The sequence below is a fragment of the Mus caroli genome, unplaced genomic scaffold, assembly GCF_978045245.1.
Source record: "Mus caroli unplaced genomic scaffold, Mus_caroli_1 scaffold_14, whole genome shotgun sequence".
Taxonomy (NCBI): domain Eukaryota; kingdom Metazoa; phylum Chordata; class Mammalia; order Rodentia; family Muridae; genus Mus; species Mus caroli.
In genome coordinates this window covers 32,375,151-32,400,967 of record NW_028227269.1, presented here as the reverse complement: position 1 = coordinate 32,400,967, position 25,817 = coordinate 32,375,151, and the positions used below count along the sequence as shown (strand labels likewise).

Below are 25,817 nucleotides of genomic sequence, written 5' to 3'. Positions count from 1 at the left end.
AACAAGCATTTTTATTAACTAAAAATTTACTGTATGTGACAGGCAAAATTTTGGAAAACACATAAAATTACCAATTACAAATAGTCCTTCATTAATGGGGACATGTCTCTCTCTGCCCAAGAACTAATATCAAGGTATTTTCTTTGGAAACTATTTGACCTGGACTCCATTTCTCATGAATTTCTCAGTTATCTCTATGCTATATTATATTTAATAATTGTCTATTACATTCTTTCTTGTTTTATACTGCTGTTATTGTGAGATTTTAAAGATGGCGATATTTTTTGTTATTGTTGTTGTTAATTTAAGTAGTCAACATATTTGTGTCTACTGTGTATAGAAACACGTTGCCTGGGAATTAATTCCAGGCAAAGTTCATATCTTTGTATAGTTTTCTAGAGGCAAGATCCTGAAGTTTGGGTACCAGTCTGAAAAATCAGGAGTGATGTTTATCTCACTTTGTTATGTAACAACACAGCAGAGCGTCTGTGTATATATCAGTCATTAGATAAACACATGTGATAAATAACTATTATCAAGCAAGCAATTTGCCTCTTAACTTACATATTCATAATGTTGACATTGGGTATGTTGACTGTTATTAGTTGGGTTGGAAATCACAGTTATAAATTAACAAATAATTTTCTAAAGTTTTATTTACAGTTTCTCTAAAGCACACAGAAAGCACACATGTGTAAGAAGAAAGATGATAGCTTGGTTTATCCAAAAGGAGTACTAACAGTAGCTCTTCCCCCATTATCTAAAATACCAATATTATTGAAAGAAAAGCATGGCCTTTGACTTCCAAATATTTGTTATTTATTCTTAACACATAATAACATTTTAGCATTTACAAAACCCATGAGATAAAATGTAGCAGAAATACATCAGAAGAAGTGTAATGTCTTGTGTCCACTTTCAAAGTCAATTAGTAGTGTAAAGAACAGATCACATGCATTAGCACCCAACCAAATACACACTCAAGCGCACACAAGCACACACATACATACACAAGCACAAACAAGCACACACATGCACACTCATATGCACACATGCACACACAAGCACAAACATGCACACACATGCACTTATAGGTTTTACACAAAGCTTTCTCTATTTCTTCCCATATTCTTCCCATTTTTAATTTGAATTAAGCTTTCTTAATATGAAAGTTTCTGGAACCTTCCTTACCAGTTCCATGTGCTTCTTTATATTCCTAACAGTTTCAAAGCACCTTGACTTTTCCTATACAGTGGTCCTTATATTAATAATTTCATTGTGTAGCTTTAAAAACTAGCACAGTACTCAGCATCATTTGTGAACTCAAGAAACAGTGACTGTAAGACATTAACTTGAAAAAATATATATGTATATGACAGGAGAGAGGACAGAGAAAAATCCTAATATTAAAAGATTTAAGCAGAGAGAGAAATGACATTTAATGGCACTGGACAAAGATCAAAAATATTCTCTGAAAAGTTTGAAGAATGTTTCGGATGATTGTGGAGTCTCATAGTCACATGGAAGTACGTGCTATAGAAAGGCAAAAATGTGAATAATCAGGAGCAACAAATCCATTAGACACAATGGGCATAGTGCCAGAACTCAAACTTTTAGGAACCCGCAAGTCATCTTCCTTTTTAACTTCTTTTTTAAAAATTAGATATTTTCTTTATTTACATTTCAAACATTATTCCCTTTCCCAGTTTCCTCTCCGAACTCCCCTATCCCCTCCTCCCTCTCCCTGCTCTCCAACCCACCCACTCCCACTTCCTGGCCTTGGCATTCCCCTATACTGTGGCATAGAGCCTTCTCAGGACCAAGGGCCTCTCCTCCCATTGATGGCCTACTAGGCCATCCTCTGCTGCATATGCAACTACAGACATGAGTCCCACCATCTGTTTTCTTTGATTGGTGGTTTAGTCCCAGGGAGCTCTGGGGGTACTGGTTAGTTCATATTGTTGTTCCTCCTATAGGGCTGCAAGCTCCTTCAGCTCCTTGGGTCCTTTCTCTAGCTCCTTCAATGGGGACCCTGTTCTCAGTCCAATGGATGACTGTGAGCATCCACTTCTGTATTTGCCAGGCATTGGTAGAGCCTCTCAGGAGGCAGCTATATCAGGCTCCTGTCAGCACGCTCTTGTTAGCATCTGCCATAGTGTTTGAGTTTGGTGGTTGTATATGGGATGGATCCCCAGGTGGGGCAGTCTCTGGATGGTCAGTCTTTCAGTCTCTGCTCCAAATTTTGTCTCTGTAACTCCTTCCATGGGTATTTTGTTCCCCTTTTTAAGACGAATGGAGGTATCTCTGTGTTTCCATGTATCTTTGAAAAGATAGATTTTTTATTAAAGATACATTTATTATTTTCTTTATTTACATTTGAAGTGTTATTCCTTTTCCTCATTCCTCCTTCGAAACCCCCCCCCGTCCCCTCCCTCCCTCCCCCTGCCCACTAACCCACCCACTCCAGATTCCCTCTCCTAGCATTCCCTTACACTGGGGCATTGAGCCTTCACAGGACCAATGGTCTCTCCTTTCATTGATGTCCCACAAGGTCATCCTCTGTTACATATGCATCTGGAGCCATGGGTTCTTCGAAGTACTCTTTGGTTGGTGGTTTAGTCTGGGAGTTGTGGGGAGGAGGGTAATGGTTGGTTCATATTGTTATTCCTATGGGGCTGCAAACGCCTTCAATTTCTTGGGTCCTTTCTCTTAACTCCTGCACTGGGGACCCTGTGCTCAGTCCAGTAGATGGCTATGAGCATCCACTTCTGTATTTGTCAGGCACTGGCAGAGCCTCTCAGGAGACAGCTATATCAGGCTCCTGTCAGCAAGCACTTGTTGGCATTCACAATAGTGTCTGGTTTTGGTAACTGTATATGTGATGGATTCCCCAAGTGGGATAGTCACTGGGTGTAAACCAAATAAGCCTACTAAAAATGAGGTACAGAGCTAAACAAAGAATTTTCAACTGAGGAATACAGACTGGCCAAGAAGCACCTAAAAAAAAAAAATGCTCAACATCCTTAGTCATCATGGAAATGCAAATCAAAACAACCCTGAGATTCCACCTCACACCAGTCAGAATGGCTAAGGTCAAAAACTCAGGAGACAGCAGATGCTGGGGAGAATGTGGCAAAAGATAAACTCTCCTCCATTGCTGGTGGGATTGCAACCTGGTACAACCACTCTGGAAATCAGTTTGGTGGTTCCTCAGAAAACTGGACATTATACCATTATACCATTATACCATCTCTAAACATACCGAGAAGATGTAATAAGAACACATACTCCACTATGTTCACAGCAGCCTTATTTATAATAGCCAGAAGCTGGAAAGAACCCAGATGTCCTTCAACAGAGGAATGGATACAGAAAATGTGGTACATTTACACAATGGGGTACTACTCAGCAATTAAAAACAATGAATTCATGAGATTCTTAGGCAAATGGGCACAACTAGAAAATATCATCCTGAGTGTGGTAACCACGTCATAAAAGAACACACATGGTATGCACTCACTGTTAACTAGATATTAGCCCAGAAGTGTAGAATACCCAAGATACAATTTACAGACCACATGAAGCTCAGGAAGAAGTAAGAACACAGTGTGGATACTTCAGTCCTTCTTAGAAGGGGGATCAAAATACCCATGGGAAGAGATACAGAGACAAAGCGTGGAGCAGAAGAAACTGAAGGAAAAATACATTTAAAAATAGCAGAAAACGTATGAATTCCCTGCTGCCGAAGAGGTGGTGTGGCCACTGGACTTTTGATGAGTAGATGAGCTGCCCCTCTGTGTTTTGCAGATTGTCCTTCTTGGACACTGAAGAATAATCTAATGAGTCATCCAGAAGCATCTACGTCTTGGTCTTCTGACTGAATAACTTGATAAGTTAAAAAGGAAAAGTAATGTTAAATACAAAGGATCCAACCTAGTGTCTATAAATGGCACTCTCGATTTTACAGCACTGATACTCTTTTCTTCAAACTGTGACAAAACTCTCTCATCCTACACCTTTACATGAACACTGAAAGGTGTCAAAATATAGTCAGTTAACTGGCAATTTCAGAAGTGCTCATAGACTTTATGCACAATACCAGTGATTGAGATGCAGGGCAGTGTGTTCAGAAACAAGCCTCCTAAGCAGTCCTTCCTTTTTTGTGAATTCCTTCTAGGGCTGCGTTCAAACCGTTGGTATTAAAGAAAGCAACAAGTGAGTGCCTTCTTTTCTTGGGCTTAAAGATGTGTTTCCTTCAATCAGTTAGACTGTTGGTTTGAACCAGCTCATCCTGCCCAGGAATAGTTCCTCTTAGCTAGGCAGCAGGGATGGCTGTCAATTTGTAAACACCTGCTGAATGGATTTATTGATGTTGACTAATCCTCCCCCCTCCCCTCGCCCCCTAGTTTTTTTCCTGTTCCTCCCCCTGTTTATGTCTCTAACCTGATGAACTTAATTTGTTGACATGTTGCTCTCAGTATCTTCCTCAGTGCTGGGCTCACATTTCTTTCTCTTTTGCCCTTTTCTTGGCAGCCTCCCTTGCTGGAGTCCTCACGCGCGCGCTCACTCTCGGTGCACCAGACGCTGGCTGCAGTTGGCACTGATGGATTAGAGAAACATGGTCTCCTCTCCCGGACCCATTCTTCTCCTGCAGCCTCCATGTCACCTCACCCAGCAGCCGACTGTCCCCGCCAGCCTTCTTCTGCCACTGGTAGGCATCCCTAAAGACCCTTTAATAGGCGGGAGAAATGTGTAGTTCTTGTAGGATTAGCCGATTTAAATGCTCTGCATAACTCCAACAGCAGAAGGCTCCATTTTAACCCGACGCAACCCAAATTTTATGAGGTTATGTTGGCCCCAAGACAAACGGCACATCTGATAAATCTTGGGGCTTAGTATTAATGGCCTCATAAATTGTTATCATTCAAGGGCCTGGAAAATACATCAACAGGTGCATGGATCCCCCTTGGAAAGAAAAATCCCTACCACATTCTTCAGCAGTGTTCTCCAGACTCTTACCTTCTCCGAGCTTGGCCACAAGGAAATTTATGATGCTTGGCTTCCGCATTTGGCTCCAAAGAGTATCTCTTCCTCATTGATTTCTTGTTATTTTTTTTCTTCAGTGTTTTCTCCTGACTTCCCACACAAATGACTCATAAGAGTCAAGAGTACCAAGGCAAGCCTTGTTTGAAACTATGCATGTTTGTTTCATGTCCATTTATTATGCGCCTCTGGGTGGGCTTTCTGACCAACGTCTTCTTTTGCCTACAGCCGTGTTTGATATTTAAGAGTCTGGCTAAGGCAAAAATAAGTATATAATTGTAAGTCCAGAACAGGGTCGGGTCTGAAATGCATGCCAAAAATGGGGTCTATGTATCATACCTTGGCTCTCACACTGTGGCTAAGCAAATGAAAGATATTAAAACCCTAAGAGAGTCATGACATGGATATAACAGGGAAGAATTTATACATGCATTCCCCTAAGGCTCCAATGGGTTCTGTGATCATTTTTAAATCATTTTTCAGGATTCAGAGCGTGGATTTTTGGCATCTATGACCTCATGCTAATTAATCTCTGAGCTTGAAACTGTTAAATGCCATTGTATTATTTATCATGTTTTACTTTCAAAGTCAATTAATGGATTAGCCAGGTTAATGAACAAGTTATAGACATCTTTCATGGGTGCATATAGGAGCTAATTTGATAACCAGCTATGCCACAAACCAGCAGCATCTTATATTCATTGTTAAAGTTTGGGCATGTTTCCTTCTGTAAGTTAGCAGGGCCTCTCTGACGAGATCATCTACTTCCTGAATTACTGAAAATCTGCCTAGAGATACCACGGGGTCTGCACCTGCAGCCCAGTGTCAGTGGAAGCCTTTTGAATCGATCATGTCTGTGCTTTCCTCAGATGTATCAAAATTGTGCTCAAAACCAGGATTCCTAATATATACAGTAATACTTTTTCCATGATTTTTATGAGTATCTCTCTCCCTCTCTCTCTCTCTCTCTCTCTCTCTCTCTCTCTCTCTCTCTCTCTCTCTCTCTCTCTTTCTCTCTCTCATAATGAAAGATGTCTGATAAAGCTAGGCTGCCACAATGTCATAGGATTTTATGTCATGTCTGAAAACAGGTAGTAATAATACATTTTCAAGAGCTTTTCAAATTTACTTAAAGATTGGGAATGGTGTTTAATGTTTGAGGTTCTGATAATTTGGGAAAGGGAAAATATATTTTTCTCTGCTGAAATCATGTCTACTGCTCAGCTAGAAACCAGGCTCAGCTGTGGCTCACAGACTACATCCATGAGAGGAGAATAGCTGTAAGTTCACACTGAACATAGTCACCAAAACAAAAAATATCCATAAAATATTGTGTCTGCATTTTTCTCCCCTCCTACTCAGTATGACTGACAGCCCTCTTTCTTTTGTCAGTATGTTACCAGACTTAATCCATGCTAATACATTTTCTCTTTATACCACTACCATTTCTGTTAGAGTTGAATTTGAAATAGAATTATGGGGAAAAAAACTAAACTAATATTTTTAAAGTTATGAATATAATTAGAATATTTAATCAGTGCTCACTGAAGAGTGCAACTTGTAGAAAACAAATGTGCACAAACATTTCAGTGTAAGACCAGCCAAGTTTCTCTCCTTTCTGCCTGTGTGTTACCGTCTTTCCATGAATGAAAGGTATTTTCCAGTCAGAGCTGACTCCAGTGCATCCTTCAAGATTCAATGGTTCTTAAGATGCTATGTCATTCAAGAACATTTCACTTTCCAACTAAAACCAAAAGACATAGTATAGTCCCTTATAACACACTGGATTGTTTTCTGTCAAAATATCTAAATTCTGTTGATCTGGGGACTATATTCTAAGGGATATTCTGTAAGAGAAGGGGTGATTTTTCTGTTCTCACTGATGATAGCACTTAGACACATGACTCATACACATAGAGTATAGTAAGCAAATGAACCAACTAAGAAGTGGAAAACAAGAAAGTAAGTAGACAAGGGGGTTGTGTAAGGTTATTTAAAAAAAAAAAACAGTCATTAGAGGCTGGAGGAATGGCTTGGGTTAAGAGCACTTGTGGCTTAGGGAAGCAGAAACCAGCCTGAGTAGGGCCACAGGCCTCATCCGGCCGGATCAGCACAGAGGTAGCTAGAGCGCAGGGTCGCCTGACACCCGCCAGCTACCCACGACCCCCGCCACAGGATTTTGAGACTGCTGGTGAGTGGAACACAGCTTCTGCTCCAGTCCAATCACGCGGGACCTGAGACAGCTCTGGTTGGGGAGAGAGAAATCCGGCCTACATAGGGCCACAAGCCCCTTCAGGTCAGAAAAGCACCGGGGTAGCTAGGGCGCAGGGTCAGCTGACACTCACCAGCTACCCACAACACCCGCCACAGGATCTTAAGACTTCTGGAGAGTGGAACACAGCTTCTGCTCCAATCCAATTGCATGCGGGACCAGAGACTGCATTAGTTAGGGAAGCAGAAAACCGGCCTGAGTAGGACCACAGGCCTCTTCCGGCTGGACCAGCACCAGGGTACCACCAGCTACCCACGACCCCCGCCACAGGATTTTGAGACTGCTGGTGAGTGGAACACAGCTTCTGCTCCAATCTTTAAACAGTGACAACGACAACAACTAACCCCAGAGATTACCAGATGGCGAAAGGTAAACGTAATAATCTTACTAACAGAAACCAAGACCACTCACCATCATCAGAACCCAGCACTCCCACTTCGCCCAGTCCAGGGCACCCCAACACACCGGAAAAGCTAGACACGGATCTAAAAGCATATCTCCTGATGATGGTAGAGGACTTCAAGAAGGACTTTAATAACACACTTAAAGAAATACAGGAGAACACTGCTAAACAGGTAGAAGACATTAAAGAGGAAGCACAAAAATCCCTTAAAGAAATGCAGGAGAACACTGCTAAAGAGTTACAAATCCTTAAAGAAAAACAGGATAACATAATCAAACAGGTAGAAGTCCTTAATGAAAAACAGGAAAACACATCCAAACAGATGATGGAAATGAACAAAACCATACTAGACCTAAAAAGGGAAGTAGACACAATAAAGAAAACCCAAAATGAGGCAACACTGGAGATAGAAACCCTAGGAAAGAAATCTGGAACCATAGATACCAGCATCAGCAACAGAATACAAGAGATGGAAGAGAGAATCTCAGGTGCAGAAGATTCCATAGAGAACATCGGCACAACAATCAAGGAAAATGTAAAATGCAAAAAGATCCTAACTCAAAACATCCAAGAAATACAGGACACAATGAGAAGACCAAACCTACGGATAATCGGAGTGGATGAGAATGAAGATTTTCAACTCAAAGGACCAGCAAACATCTTCAACAAAATTATAGAAGAAAACTTCCCAAATCTAAAGAAAGAGATGCCCATGAACATACAAGAAGCCTACAGAACTCCAAATAGACTGGACCAGAAAAGAAATACCTCCCGACACATAATAATTAGAACAACAAATGCTCTAAATAAAGATAGAATACTAAAAGCAGTAAGAGAAAAAGGCCAAGTAACATATAAAGGCAAGCCTATCAGAATTACACCAGATTTTTCACCAGAGACTATGAAAGCCAGAAGATCCTGGATGGATGTTATACAGACACTAAAAGAACACAAAGTCCAGCCCAGGCTACTATACCCAGCCAAACTCTCAATTAACATAGATGGAGAAACCAAAGTATTCCACGACAAAACCAAATTCACACATTATCTCTCCACGAATCCAGCCCTTCAAAGGATAATAACAGAAAAAAACCACTACAAGGACAGGAACCACGCCCTAGAAACAACAAGAAGGTAATCCCTCAACAAACCTAAAAGAAGACAGCCACAAGAACAGAATGCCAACTTTAACAACAAAAATAACAGGAAACAACAATTACTTTTCCTTAATATCTCTTAATATCAATGGACTCAACTCCTCGATAAAAAGACATAGACTAACAAACTGGCTACACAAACAAGACCCAACATTTTGCTGCTTACAGGAAATTCATCTCAGAGAAAAAGATAGACACTACCTCAGAATGAAAGGCTGGAAAACAATTTTCCAAGCAAATGGTATGAAGAAACAAGCTGGAGTAGCCATTCTAATATCTGATAAGATTGACTTCCAACCCAAAGTCATTAAAAAAGACAGGGAGGGACACTTCATACTCATCAAAGGTAAAACCCTCCAAGAGGAACTATCAATCCTGAATATCTATGCTCCAAATACAAAGGCAGCCACATTCATTAAAGAAACTTTAGTAAATCTCAAAGCACACATTGCACCTCATACAATAATAGTGGGAGACTTCAACACACCACTTTCACCAATGGACAGATCATGGAAACAGAAACTAAACAGGGACACAGAGAAACTAAGAGAAATTATGAATCAAATGGATCTGGCAGATATCTACAGAACATTCTATCCTAAAACAAAAGGATATACCTTCTTCTCAGCACCTCATGGTACCTTCTCCAAAATTGACCACATAATTGGTCACAAAACAGGCCTCAACAGATAGAAAAATATTGAAATTGTCCCATGCATCCTATCAGATCACCATGGACTAAAGCTGATCTTCAATAACAAAATAAATAATAGAAAGCCAACCTTCACGTGGAAACTGAACAACACTCTTCTCAATGATACCTTGGTCAAGGAAGGAATAAAGAAAGAAATTAAGGACTTTTTAGAGTTCAATGAAAATGAAGCCACAACATACCCAAACTTATGGGACGCAATGAAAGCATTTCTAAGAGGAAAACTCATAGCTCTGAGTGCCTCCAAAAGGAAACTAGAGAGAGCACACATTAGCAGCTTGACAACATACCTAAAAGCACTAGAACAAAAGGAAGCAAATTCACCCAAGAGGAGTAGACGGCAGGAAATAATCAAACTCAGGGGTGAAATCAACCAAGTGGAAACAAGAAAAACTATTCAAAGAATCAACCAATCAAGGAGCTGGTTCTTTGAGAAAATCAACAAGATAGATAAACCCTTAGCCAGACTCACTAGAGGGCACAGGGAAAGCATCCTAATTAAGAAAATCAGAAATGAAAAAGGAGACATAACAACAGATCCTGAAGACATCCAAAACACCATCAGATCCTTCTACCAAAGGCTATACTCAACAAAACTGGAGAACCTGGATGAAATGGAGAAGTTCCTAGACAGATACCAGGTACCAAAGTTGAATCAAGATCAGGTTAATGATCTAAACAGCCCTATATCCCCCAAAGAAATAGAAGCAGTCATTAATAGTCTCCCAACTAAAAAAAGCCCAGGACCAGATGGGTTTAGTGCAGAGTTCTATCAGACCTTCAAAGAAGATCTAATCCCAGTTCTTCACAAACTATTCCACAAAATAGAAACAGAAGGTACTCTACCCAACTCATTCTATGAAGCCACAATTACTCTGATACCTAAACCACAAAAAGAGCCAACAAAGATAGAAAACTTCAGACCAATATCCCTTATGAATATTGATGCAAAAATCCTCAATAAAGTTCTTGCTAACCGAATCCAAGAACACATCAAAACAATCATCCATCCTGACCAAGTAGGTTTCATCCCAGGGATGCAGGGATGGTTCAATATACGGAAATCCATCAACGTAATCCAGTATATAAACAAACTCAAAGACAAAAACCACATGGTCATCTCCGTTAGATGCGGAAAAAGCATTTGACAAGATCCAACACCCATTCATGATAAAAGTCTTGGAAAGATCAGGAATTCAAGGCCCATACCTAAACATGATAAAAGCAATCTACAGCAAACCAGTAGCCAACATCAAAGTAAATGGTGAGAAGCTTGAAGCAATCCCTCTAAAATCAGGGACTAGACAAGGCTGTCCACTTTCTCCATACCTATTCAACATTGTACTTGAAGTCCTAGCCAGAGCAATTCGACAACAAAAGGAGATCAAAGGGATACAAATTGGAAAAGATGAAGTCAAAATATCACTTTTTGCAGATGATATGATAGTATATATAAGTGACCCTAAAAATTCCACCAGAGAACTCCTAAGCCTGATAAACAGCTTCGGTGAAGTAGCTGGATATAAAATTAACTCAAACAAATCAATGGCCTTTCTCTACACAAAGAATAAACAGGCTGAGAAAGAAATTAGGGAAACAACACCCTTCTCAATAGTCACAAATAATATAAAATATCTTGGCGTGACTCTAACTAAGGAAGTGAAAGATCTGTATAATAAAAACTTCAAGTCTCTGAAGAAAGAAATTATAGAAGATCTCAGAAGATGGAAAGATCTCCCATGCTCATGGATTGGCAGGATCAACATTGTAAAAATGGCTATCTTGCCAAAAGCAATCTACAGATTCAATGCAATCCCCATCAAAATTCCAACTCAATTCTTCAACGAATTAGAAAGTGCAATCTGCAAATTCATCTGGAATAACAAAAAAACCTAGGATAGCAAAAACTCTTCTCAAGGATAAAAGAACCTCTGGTGGAATCACCATGCCGGACCTAAAGCTCTACTACAGAGCAATTGTGATAAAAACTGCATGGTACTGGTATAGTGACAGACAAATAGACCAATGGAATAGAATTGAAGACCCAGAAATGAACCCACACACCTATGGTCACTTGATCTTCGACAAGGGAGCTAAAAACATCCAGTGGAAGAAAGACAGCATTTTCAACAAATGGTGCTGGCACAACTGGTTATTAACATGTAGAAGAATGCGAATCGATCCATTCCTATCTCCTTGTACTAAGGTCAAGTCTAAGTGGATCAAGGAACTTCACATAAAACCAGAGACACTGAAACTTATAGAGGAGAAAGTGGGGAAACGCCTTGAAGATATGGGCACAGGGGAAAAATTCCTGAATAGAACAGTAATGGCTTGTGCTGTAAGATCGAGAATTGACAAGTGGGACCTCATGAAACTACAAAGCTTCTGCAAGGCTAAAGACACCATCAATAAGACAAAAAAACCACCAACAGATTGGGAAAGGATCTTCACCTATCCTAAATCAGATAAGGGACTAATATCCAATATATATAAAGAACTCAAGAAGGTGGACTCCAGAAAGTCAAATAACCCCATTAAAAAATGGGGCTCAGAACTGAACAAAGAATTCTCACCTGAGGAATACCGAATGGCAGAGAAGCACCTGAAAAAATGTTCAACATCCTTAATCATCAGGGAAATGCAAATCAAAACAACCCTGAGATTCCACCTCACACCAGTCAGAATGGCTAAGATCAAAAATTCAGGTGACAGCAGATGCTGGCGAGGATGTGGAGAAAGAGGAACACTCCTCCATTGTTGGTGGGATTGCAAGCTTGTACAACTACTCTGGAAATCAGTCTGGCGGTTCCTCAGAAAATTGGACATAGTACTACCGGAGGATCCAGCAATACCTCTCCTGGGCATATATCCAGAAGATGTCCCAACCGGTAAAAAGGACACATGCTCCATTATGTTCATAGCAGCCCTATTTATAATAGCCAGAAGCTGGAAAGAACCCAGATGTCCCTCAACAGAGGAATGGATACAGAAATTATGGTACATTTACACAATGGAGTACTACTCAGCTATTGAAAAGAATGAATTTATGAAATTCCTAGGCAAATGGATGGACCTGGAGGGCATCATCTTGAGTGAAGTAACACAATCACAAAAGAACTCACACAATATGTATTCACTGATAAGTGGATATTAGCCCAAAACTTAGGATACCCAAGATATAAGATACAATTTGCTAAACACATGAAACTCAAGAAGAATGAAGACCAAAGTGTGGACACTGTGCACCTTCTTGAAATTGGGAACAAAACACCCAGGGAAGGAGTTACAGAGACAAAGTTCGTAGCTGTGATGAAAGGATGGACCATTTAGAGACTGCCATATCCAGGGATCCATCCCATAATCAGCTTCTAAACGCTGACACCATTGCATACACTAGCAAGATTTTGCTGAAAGGACCCAAATATAGCTGTCTCTTGTGAGACGATGCCGGGGCCTAGCAAACACAGGAGTGGATGTTCACAGTCAGCTATTGGATGTATCACAGGGCTCCCAATGGAGAAGCTAGAGAAAGTACCCAAGGAGCTAAAGGGATCTGCAACCCTATTGTTGGAACAACAGGATGTACTAACCAGAACTCTTGTCTCTAGCTGCATATGTATCGAAAGATGGCCTAGTTGGCCATCAATGGAAAGAGAGGCCCATTGGACTTGCAAACTTTATATGCCCCAATATAGGGGAATGCCAGGGCCAAAAGAATGGGAATGGGTGGGTAGGGAAGTGGGGGGTGCTATGGGGGACTTTTGGGATAGCATTGGAAATGTAATTGAGGAAAATATGTAATAAAAATATTAAAAATCAAAAAAAAAAGAGCACTTGTGGCTCTTACAAAGGACCAGCCAATCGTTCCTAGCACACACATAGATTCTCACTGCTGTATGTAATTCCATTTCCAGGGAATCTGATGCCTTCTTCTGACCTGTACAGCCCCCAGGCCGACATGTTGGTGTACAGACATGCATGTTTATAAAACACCTACATATGTAAAATAAAAATACATAGGTATTTTAAAAATCATTAATTGATTACTGATTTAAAAATCATAAATTGATTAAATGATTAAGACACTAGATAATATTTACATGTTTTAAGTTACAACATCGATATATGTTCATGGAAGACAGTACACAATAAAGAGAACCATTCATTAAGCAACCACACTTCAAATATGGTTGTGCTTATTTTCAATATTTTTCTTATTTCTTAATTTTTGACAAAACAGAAAATTATATGTGCATTTCTATATACATATGTGTATTCTTTAGCATATGTGTATGTCCATATTATTTATATACACTCATACACACACACACACACATGCCTATGTTTGTGTATGTCTGTATCTTTGAGTTTTCCTCTGATTGAGTTATTCTAAAACAGTTTGATTACCACCTCTATTAGATTGGAGAAATTAGTTTGCTTTTCTTAGGTAGTATGTGTTTTTAACAGTTGATCTCAATTTTAAAGGCAGAGAAAAAAAAACCCAAACCACCCCCAAAACCAGTTGATCTCAAATATATATTTGATATACCTTCTGCAAAACTCCTCTACAAGATAAACTCAACTTGATAATATAGGTAATATATCAAAACACACACACACATATATATGTATATAATGTGTGTGTGTGTGTATATATATATGTGTGTGTGTGTATATATATATATATATATATATATATATATGTTACACATTATGTTATATCACCTGTATGCATTGTGTTGATCCATGTATTGGGAAGAGTCTTCATATATGGAAATGTCCTTGTCTATCTTCATACATAATTGAATACAGACTTACCAGAACACAAGGTTTTGTATGAAAAGAATCTGCATATGTGGGGACATGCTCACAGGGAAGTTAACGTGGGAGGGAGGTCTGAGGCCAATGCAAGCTGAGCTTCTTTGCACACAGTGTGATGTTGCTTTCTGATCACCTCCTAGTGCATATCCCCTACCATGTTCCTACTAACACCTACACAGTAACAGGCTTTTGTGCGGTCACTTCAGAAGCCGCTGGTGGAGATTCTTCCATCCATATTTTTTATACCTGATACTTTGATAATGTCATTTTAGTGAAGATAAAAACAAAAGTTAGAAATCATAAAAAATGTTTTTAACTAGCAAAATGGCACAATTTACTAGTTCCTCTGATTGTTTTGAATATTACTTTATTTTCTCACTGGACACATCAAATTTTACAGATAAATAAACATTACATGGCTGGAGAGATAGAGTCACAATTAAGAGCACTTTTAGCTCTTGAGCTCTTGCAGAAGAGCAGGGTTTGATACCCAATACCCACATAATTTCTCTCAACCATTCTCTAGCTACAGGAGATCCAGTGCTTTCTCATCTCTATGGATACCAAGCACTTGCGTGATGCACCTACATGTATGCAGGCAAAACTCTCACAGACATAAAATCAAAATCTGAACAATTCAAATTAAATAGCCTGGTAGTTAGTCTATGTGTTCCACAGAAAAGATAACAAATGTTATAGAGAGTAGACTCTGAGTGTGCTGGGAATGGGGAAGTCAAACCAATAAGCCTTATGAGTAGATGGGCTGTGAATAGAAAGGACTACAATAACTATAGTATGTTTACATAGATGCTGTCAGAAAGGACACTTGCTTCAAAATAGAGTCTCTCTGAGTGTGCTTAGGAAAATGGTTGCAGATCCCTAAGGATGCAGAAGTCTCTAATAGGCAATGGAGTGCATTTGCATGTGCGTATAGTTTCTTTATGCCATCGCTAGATTACATACAATACTATGAAATGATATGTACATAGCTTGTCTACTGCTGTCTTCAGAAATAAGAACAAGGAAAGCATGGGGACAAATTCAGTCCTTTTCCATAGGTCTTCAATTCATAGTGGGTTAAATATATGGAGAAAGAGTTTGTGAGAATAGAAGACTCACTGAGGTCCTTTCTACCCAGTATAGTAATCCTACCATTTACAAGTCATTTTTGTCCTTTTAAAATGTTTTTACTATTATTTTAAAGAGATTTCTGACTTCTCAGCTTCTTGCCATCACTATTATATGCAGTTTAAAAATACATTTCATGTAATTATTTTGGGCCTGTCTTATTTTTATTACTAGCTCATAGGTGAAATGTGATAAAGGGAAGCTACTGGGATATAATACACATTGGAAAATAATATACAAATGCATGGTTTGAGCAGAAATGCTGTATAATAATCTTGGCCTTTATATTTATTAATGCTTTAAGCAGATGTCCTGAGAAAGTGTGATTCTAGGTAGATACCAGAAGTGAAATAAAAAATTGAACGTTGGGAATTAGGAATGAAGATTAATAGTTTTTGTCTAAAGACGCTAGACTCAAATTTTCTCATTTACCCTGAGGACTCAGCAAAAGTAAACTGAGTCTTACTAGACTGACTCCATGTCTGTAGATACGAACAGATTCCCTGGGCTGAAAAGCCATAATGATGGAGAACAGGAAAGACAATATACTTGATGCTTCAACTACAGCATTTCATTTAATAAGCTGAAAGCCACAGAAAATACAAAGTCTAAGACTATCTAAAACATCAAACTTTTCAGGAACTCTGTGTGTGTGTGTGTGTGTGTGTGTGTGTGTGTGCACGCGCGTGCACAGGCACATCTGTCTGTCTGTCTTATCTATGTGTATCTGTGTGTGTATCTCTGCTTATGTGTGTGTGTGAGTATCTATGTGTCTGTGTCTGTATATGTGTGCATCTTTGGATATGTATTTGTGTGGTATGTGTGTGTATGTATATATATATATATATATATATATATATGCATGTGAGCTTTAAAGTACAGGTAAAGGTTTTTAAGACTATTTTACATAATAATTTTTTAGGAGAAAGATGGGTCCCTGGGCTTATATTACAAGTTGTAACCAGTGGGACAGAAAGCGTGAAACAAAAGGAGAATTCCATATGGTTCTCAAGAAAAGCACCCTGCTTTCCCAACCTGTAAGTTGCTGTTTCAGGAGGAAGAAAAAGAGAGGAAAGGGATGGAGGATGGGGTAGATGTCTCACCTTACAATCTACCTGTTAGCACCTCATTGATACATCATTAGGATGAGTCAGTTGGGGTTTGGGACTCCAGATCTTATTTATTTCCCCTTAAATTCAAATGTCTTTCCAAGAGCTCCTGGTTTTTGTGTTAGAATCTCCAGATACCAGGCAATAGATTTGAAGTACTACAGCTTGTTTTGTAATTTTAGTTTTTATTGATAGTATATGTTTTAAAAATTTAAAATGGGGAAAGTTACTATCTAAATGGGTTTAATGTAGAATTAGTTCAGAAACACAACAATTATATTTTGTACTCTTAAAGAATATATTTGAATGTGGCTGATATTGTACTTCTTATTTCTGTATTATTTTCATCATTTGTTGTAGCGTGTAACAGAAGTTGAAAATTTATTAAGCAGCTCCAAGTATGCAATGCAAGTTATAAATCATTTTGATAAAGACAAATCATGAGGACACACCTGCGCACTTTGTGTTTTGGGAGTTATTTCTCGCTGCTCGCTTCTTTTCTGACCTTTTTAAACATCTTCCTTTTGGCTTATTTAAGAATATTCATTTGTGTTGAGTTTGGTATAAAATGAAAACAGTGAAATTATGCAATATGTTTTATATAAATATAAAATGTGGACAAGGAAATGCTTTCTGGCGGAAAGACAAGGTATATAAAACAAAGGGCAGCGTATTGGTGACAGCCACACAAGCACCATGACTCCAAGCAGATCTACTGGCTGAAGTCATCAAGGAACCCTGGATCTCAGAAATGCCAACCCACTTCTTGAGTCTACTCACCTGTACTTTTCCCTCGTTTATTTCAGTACACTCAGGGTGGGAGGTAGGGTAGCTGCTGTATTGCAAACATAGCTGTCGAAGCTGGAAATTCAAAATTAAATAGTGCAACTATAGTCAGTGTTTCTATACACCTTACCACAGAATGAAGAAATGATGATATTAAGAAAAATGTGCCATTAGTAGTCTTCATCAGCATCCAGGAGCCCTAAGATCACAGAGAAACTAAGAGGTCAGACACTCTGGTACAAGAGATCCAGTTTACAGTTCTCCGGCATTGCCTTTTGGAGGAGGAGACATCAAAACTGAGCCTTGAAGAATGAAACGGAATGACCCAGCTGAGAGTTGGAGGTTGGAAGCTGAGGAAGGACTTTGGGCATAGACATGACAGAATGTAGAAATAGCTCAAGCTGGCAGGTTGTGACCTTATTGAGGAATGGGAAAAAAAAAAAAAAAAAAAAAAGCCTTGTGGTAGAAACAGAAAGCTATGGGAGGAATGTGGGAATGTGCAAAGAAAACGACAGAGGAGAAAGGGGCTTATCTGTGCTGTATTCATAAAATGTCACTCTCTGCAGTGAGGGGAAGTTTGTGAACAAAGTAGCTAGTGTGGTGTGGCAAAGGAAACAGGAAAATCAAGAAGCTGGTTCCCGGCTATCTTGGGAGTCCAGATTAGAGAGCATAGTCCTTTGGATCACGTATGGTTTACGCCAAGGAGATAAGAAGTGAGTGATTCAAGATCTGTTTGGGAAGAAAAACAGATACACCTTTGGAGTCTAGGAAATATCAAGGGGACAGCAAAGTTTCTGGTGTGAGCAATAAAGGCTCTTGAAGTCCCTTGTCAAAATGAAGAGCACCAAGTGTTGTTTAAGATCAAGAATTAAAGGCATTAGCATTTAGGAAAACCAGAATCCAGACATCCAAGAGGAAATTTCAGCATTCAAATAGGTAAGTGTGTGAGTCTGCAGCTAGGAAGAGAGAGCCAGGCTGAGAGAAACTCAAGGAGATCAGGAGCAGGCCCAGGGACGGGTTTTGAAGCCAGCGAGTCTTAAGAATGGATATTATTTGGAACAGATATACAATATTTTCTGTCAGACATAATTTTTACCACATGGTTTCAAAATGCAGATGTCATTCTTCTGCATGATTTTAGTGCACTCAAGGGAAAGTACTTCCCATCTTCAGTGACATGTCTCTAACATATAATAATGTAGGTCAAAGAGAAAATAAAATTTGTTTAAGTCAGTTTATGGTGCAAGATCAATGGCTGGCGTTTATAAGTTACTAAGGAGTTTTTATTATTGTTCTTTAATTTTCTTGTCACAAGCACTGGATCCCCCATCAGATGGAAAAAAAGTACTTGAGTGGTCATTTATTGGGAGATATTTGATGGGCTAATTAATTCATGATAACCAACAGTTTGGTAAATAACATTATCCCTTGCCCAACCAAAAATCCTACATTATGCCCCACTAATAACTTTTTCAACCAATCTTTGTAAAAGTTTTCCCCTCATAGGGTATAACTAAATCACCACATTTAAGTAACTCATGATGCTAAGTTTTATTATCTATAAAATCTGTAGTAAAGGCATTATAATTGATACTCATTTTAAAAGAAATTCTCCAGGAAGTCACACGTAAGATCCACACTTGTCATTGTGTGGCTTGGGTTTCTATTTGACATGCACAGCTTTGGACTTGACCTAACTGGGTTCTTTGGAGGGAATTAAGAAAAGGGAGACACACAGACACACTTGTAGGTACTGGGTGGGCTGTGTGCTCTGCCAGGGATGCACTAGAGGCTCAGAAACTCAGCCTTTTTGTTACATAGCATTGACTGCAGAGGCAGGTTTATTGTCTGCAGCTGAATGAGGACATGGCTAACTGATCTGACTAGAAAGTCTCATCAAGGGGGCAGTCTCAGGATGTAGTCTTCCTGGGGAAGGACAGGATGGATAGTTCAACAACGTCACCCCCATGATGAGGCTGATGCAGCTATTGTGTCTGGACACACTGGTTTTAGCTAACAGCCAACCCTTCTGTGTCAATGCCAGTTCTTGGGCCATGCCTTGACGGTCCATAGGTCATTCCATTGGGACCCTTGCCACGGCTGTGCCCATTCACTCAGGACACACATTCACTCAGGACTTCACCTGCATTACTGGAGAGGAAAGCTTCTGGCCAGGCCATGAGAAAGTCTCAAGGTCCAGATTGTAGTCAACAGTGAAGCTGTAGTCGATAGTTTCTGCATGAACTAGTTTTAGCTATAGGTCAATCTTTTGTAACATACATATTAGATCAGAAGATGTTGCCATTCTTCTGAGCCTGACTTGAGGAAAGCCTTGTTATTGCTGAGTCTGAAGCATTAGTGTCCTTGACTCTGCTGTGATCTCATCTGCATCGTTCATATGCTCAGAGCTTTGTCTACTCCCATGCAGCATATTTCTTATATAATTGCAAATATTGTAATAGAAACACATGAAGCAAAGAAACTTCCTAGGCAGCTTTGATGGAGTTGCTAAACTGACTAGGGAAGACTTTGGAAATTGCTCCAGTTTATTCCAACAAATAACTGTAAAGTCAAGCTCCAGTTTACTCAAAAGTAACTACAGGGTTTTAAAAACTGCTTAATTTATAACTTCACTGACATTAGAACCCATATTGAAATGGATTATTTGCCTCAAAGTGTTTGCAATTATTAGAATTATTTGAAATACTTATAAGACTGATCTATGAGTAGATTTTTTTTTTCTTTTACAGACACACAGGGCTAAATAGCTGTCACCTGGTTCTGAGAACTACCTCAGACTAATTATTTTATCTTCTCCTGTATCTCAACTTTTGACTGTATTTTCTTTGTCTCATAGGAATTGCCTATGACCCTCTGATGCTGAAACACCAGTGCATCTGTGGCAGTTCCACCACCCACCCTGAGCACGCCGGGCGAATACAGAGCATCTGGTCACGGCTGCAAGAAACGGGGCTGCTAAATAAATGTGAGGTAATCCTGGATTGGCCACACTCTTTTACTTACTTAAATAAATCATGTAAAGAGGCTAGTATTCATCTGCGTGGTAGTAGAAAAAATATTAACCATTCAGGGCAAACTCTGTGATTGATCATGAGCCAAGGACAAAAGTGCCACCGGGCTTCAGTTGTCTCTGGGCTGGTTGCACAGTAGGTTCTTGGTGTTTAAGGGCCAGAGTAGCTGTTTCATCATAGTTCCAGTGTATATGCTAAAACATTGAGTGTACTTTACCATACCTTATTCTCTATGCAGTATTGGCATCATTAATGCAAATTAGCATCGAAAACAGGTTACTGTGAGAAGCTCTTTGCAAAGTTTTAAATACTTGCAGTTATTGTTTTGAACTCTACCTGCAACTCAGGCGGATGATGTTCTGCTTATAAAAGGAGCAGCTATAAAGATCGACAGTTCTCACTAGAACCAGTCTCTCCTTTTTATCGACGTGACTAATTGATACCTTTATAACTCTGTGATACGTTTCAATATTTTTATTTTATCAATTTCCTCTGGACTCATGTTTTTAGACTGCTGGTGAGCCCCATGCCTGCTTTAAAGGCTTGTTTCTTTAGGTTCTCCAGGTTAAAACAAAAACTGATAACAATTTAGAAGGCTGCCTATCAAATTTACAAAATCTAGAATAAATGAGTAGCACCTGCTCAATTTGTTTATCCTGAAACCCAGTAGCATTCTACACTTGAGTCTGAAATATTTTTTAAAGAAGAAATATTCTCTGTACATTGGGGAGGGGGCGTTGATTTCAGCATTTCTTGATTAAGAAGCCTTCTGCTGTGTCTATTTTGCTTTCAAGACATGTTGCAACTACTGGCAGCACAAATCTCCGTACAAGATGTGTAGCATCCCTGTCCTTACAGATGGACATTCCAGCATGGGGAATTTGGGTGATCGTGCTTTTATGTGGATCCATGAAGGAAATTCAGTATCATTCTTATTTTCTGGAGTTGGCATCTAGGGAGATGAATAGCATTTGATTATAACTATGGTTTGAGAGCACTGATCTATTAAGAAAATATTCCAATATCTATACTTCAACAAGATAACATTACTTTAAGATTTATTATGATTACTATAATTAATTTTATTTATGTGGGTGCCTGTACCTGCACAGAGAACAACACTTAGATGTCACCACTGAACCATCTCCTCAACCTGAATCATAAACAGTGTTCTGTGTTTCAAGTTATATGAATTGTACCTGGCTGTTTGCATACTATCTGCAAACATAAGATAATGTTTTTCAGTGTTGATTATGTAAGTCATGTATAGTTTATATATTGATGGTATCAATTCTAAGCACATCTTCGGAAACTCACAATCCTACATTAATTTTAGCTACCCAAAACGCAGTCAACAAAATTAACATTCAATTTCAAATTAGTTAAGTAAATCTATAGTTAGATCTTACCAAACCCAGGGCCTGAGGCAGAAGAATCACAAATTTAAGGATCACTTTGGTTACTCAATGAATTCAAAGCCAGGCTGGTTGTTGTAAATGAACACACCAGAGGAGTGACACCAGAGGAGTGACAAGGCTGTAGGTGTCCCAAGCTTCTATGTCTATGATGGAATCACCAAACATCTCTCATATTTAAAGTTTCTACTTTTGATTGAATGTATCCTTCAGCTAAGAAGCCCAAGGTGAAGGAAAATGAGCCACACAGACTCCTCCTTTCCTGGGTAAAGGACTCATTCATCTCTTACCATGGCCATCTACATGATTGAGCAAAGGGCTTTCATAGTCTCTGGTTAATTTTAGAGTGAAATATTTCATGGTTTTGGAAAATGGGATTTGGGGGCCAAACCAGTCTGTTTTGCAAATATCCCCTATGGGGTGCATGAAATAGGAGAATGGGGAGATGTAATTTTGGTAGGCTGATCTTAGTGGACAAATGCATCTTTCCTGTGAGCCTCCCTGCCTCACCTTTGCACCTGCTGAAGGTATCTTCCTGCTTGCCAATGTGTTGTTCCTTTGTCATCTCAGGCATTGTTTACATTTTGTGTGTGTGTGTGATACATGTCTTTGTTGTGCCCTATAACAGCCAACTCCTTAACCAGTTGCCTTGGCACTGGCTGATCACAGACTTCAATGCATTGTTGGGTAGCGATGCTACTGAAATTTATCACCTGAAGTCTATTTGTAAAAGAAGTGTTTTCTGACAGGAGCCTGATATAGCTGTCTCCTGAGAAGCTCTGCCAGAGATTGACAAATACAGAGGTGGATGCTCGCAGCAAAGCACTGGACTGAGCAATGGGTCCCCAATGGAGGAGTTAGAGAAAGTACTGAAGGAGCTGAAGGGGTTTGCAGCCCATAGGAAGAACAACATGAGCCAACCAGACTCCCCCACACACACCTTACAGGTCCCAGGGACTAAACCACCAACCAAAGAGTACACATGGAGAGACTCATGGCTCCAGCAGCTTATATAGCAGAGGATGGCCTTGTGGAACATCAATGGGAGGAGAGGTCCTTCGTCCTGTGAAGGCTCAATGCCCCAGTGTAGGGGAAGCCAGGACAGGGAAGAGGGAGTGGGTGGTTGGATAGAGAGAATACCCTCATAGAAGCAGGGAGAAGGGAGATGGGATAGGGGGTTTTCAGAGAGGAATGAGAAAAGGGGATAACATTTGAAATGTAAATAATGAAAATATCTAATAAAAACTCTTTAAATAAAGAAAGCAAAATGTAAACAGGGACGGAATGTTGTATTGTTCCCACGGATCTTAAAATGTTAAAGAATTATAATCATTCCTTTCTGCCCAGGCATCCTTTTCAGTCCTTAGAATATATTATTTCAAACCACACAAATTCGGTTTATACAACCTTGCCCAATTTGATAGAAACTTTGGAAAGAAGTACCACAAGTATAAAGTTAATAGGAATAGGCAAGGTTAGTCCCAACCTCATCATGCAAGCAGGAGCCTTTCTGGTAACAGGTAACCCTCCAATTAACAAATAAAACAATTGAAAGGTATAGTCAAGGGATTCTGTTTTTTTGTTTGTTTGCTTGGTGTTTTCTAGACTTAATCTAGCCCCCCATACTGTTGACCCGCCTGCCTCATTGTGGTGATTTGAATGAAGGTATCCCTCTTAGCCCCATGGATTTGAACACTTGATCTCCAGTTTATGCTGCTGTTTGAGGATGTCATGCAGTATTTTATAATTGGAACCTTGCTGGAGGAAGTACCTCACAAGGGAAAGATTTCAAAGTCTATAGCTTTGTCCCTGTTCCTGTTTGCCGCTGCTTCCTGTGTATGAATGAAACTGTGCTCACTCAGCTGCCTGCTCTAGTTGCCAGGCTTTCCCAGAGCGTTGCTATGATTCCTGCCACCACCAACACCACAGTGGGCTCAACCCCGCTGGAATTGTTAGTCATATAAACCTATTCTTCCCCTAAATTGCATTTAGTTACAGCTTTTTATCACAGCAACACAAAAGGAAACCAATACACAGTGTCTCCCAGGTGTCTGCATGGCTTGGATTAGCTCTTAATGCACAGTAAGCACAGATGTCTTATCAAAACATCTCAATACTGCACATAGACCACCCTCTTTTATAAATTAAAGGATGTTGCAGCCATGGGTATTTAAGTGAAGAAACAACTGCCCAGATGAAATTAATTGCTCCTTGATTTTACAGATTTCTACCTAATTTCTAACGCCATTTTTTTAGACATTCACTTTTATACACTTCAGAATCAAACATCTGCCTTGGATGATATTTTTGGAAATATGCAAAATAAAATTTTTAGAAATCTTAAAGTAAACAAATGCAATGCTTTTTCCTAGAGACCTTTTCTTGTATGTAAAATAAGTATAGACCCAAAGGGAGTGTAATAGTTTCATGACCTCTTATTCTTCTCTTCCCAATTCATATAACTAGAAAATAGAGAAAAAAAAATTAAATGAAAAAAAAAAACCAACAGATTTTTTTTCAAAGAAATTTGGTCTATTTAAACTTAGTTGCATCTATACCCATATCCAAAACTCCCCTGAGCAACTCCTTTGCTAAATAATTGCAAAAATGTATATTCTCCTAGATTTCTTTAAAGTTTTTTTACAAGCTAATTTTAATATGAATTTATCAATATATTATTAAACTTTTTTGCAATGACTCTATAAACTTTCTATCTCATACTAAACTATTTGGAAAATTTGAAGTCTGTAAAACAAAAACTAAAACAAAACAAAACAAATCAAAAGTTTACTATTTTGTGTGTTTGGGGGGGGGGTTTGGGGGTGGCATGTAGGACCTTTGGCTAGTTGAAAAGCAGAGAGACCTCCTACCCTAAAGGGTTTCTAGTCATTGCTCCTGAACCTGCTAATGGAACCAAAGACAGTGATAAAATCTGCCTGACAGGGGTAACTTACTCACTCCAACAGAGGAGGCTGGTTTGCAGCCCTGCTGGGTGTGACTATTTAATACAGTACACTATGTATTTAACCAAGTGCATTATTTCTAAAGTGTCCAGGACACCTGAGCTCCCTTTCCTGATGCTAATCCTTGTGAACAAGAGGAGGTAGAGTCCTTGTGGGTTGCTCTCTAAGGATTAAGGGCAATGTCTACTAGGAAGTTGTCTCTATTTCCTAGGCAATCTGAACAATGTTCTCTCAAGTCAACTGTTCCAAAGAGACAGAATATATTCATCTTCATAGATAAGGACAACCATGTGGGGAAAAAATGCATTCAAGCTATGTCATCACATCCCTTCCAACTGTCTAAATTCAAACTTTGGGACAGCATTTTTCTCTCCAGGTCATTGCAAATACGCATGGTTAGAAATCAACCTGCATTTACAGAAAAGGAAATCTTTTTTATTAGATATTTTCTTAATTTATATTGCAAATGCTATTCCAAAAGTCCCCTATACCCTCCCCCAGCCCTGCTCCCCAACCCACCCACTCCTGCTTCCTGACCCTGGCATTCCCCTGTACTGGGGCATATGATCTTCACAAGACCAAAGGCCTCTCCTCCCATTGATGGCCAACCAGGCTATCCTCTGCTACATATGCAACTAGAGACACAGCTCTGGGGGGTACTGGTTAGTTTATACTGTTGTTCCATCTATAGGGTTGCAGATCCCTTTAGCTCCTTGGGTACTTTCTCTAGCTCCTTCTTTAGGGGCCCTGTGTTCCATCCAATAGATGACTGTGAGCATCCACTTCTGTATTTGCCAGCCACTGGCATAGCCTCACAAGAGAGAGCTATATCAGGGTCCTGTCAGCAAAATCTCTCTGGCATACGCAATAGTGTCTGGGTTTGGTGGTTGTATATGGGATAAATCTTAAGTGTTAGTTTATGTCCAAATGCTTAGATTAAAGGTTGAATCTGTAAGTGTGCAGAGTCACCCTG

General features: G+C 39.4%; 1 protein-coding gene across 1 annotated transcript in view; it reads left to right on the top strand.

The window, feature by feature from the left end:
- Positions 1–25,817, top strand: part of Hdac9 (histone deacetylase 9) — a 623,166-nt gene that overhangs the window by 586,949 nt on the left and 10,400 nt on the right. The window contains exons 14-15 of the mRNA XM_085830292.1: positions 4,534–4,711; positions 20,292–20,425. Coding sequence (XP_085686418.1) covers positions 4,534–4,711; positions 20,292–20,425 — 312 coding nt within the window. The remainder of the gene's footprint in view (positions 1–4,533; positions 4,712–20,291; positions 20,426–25,817) is intronic.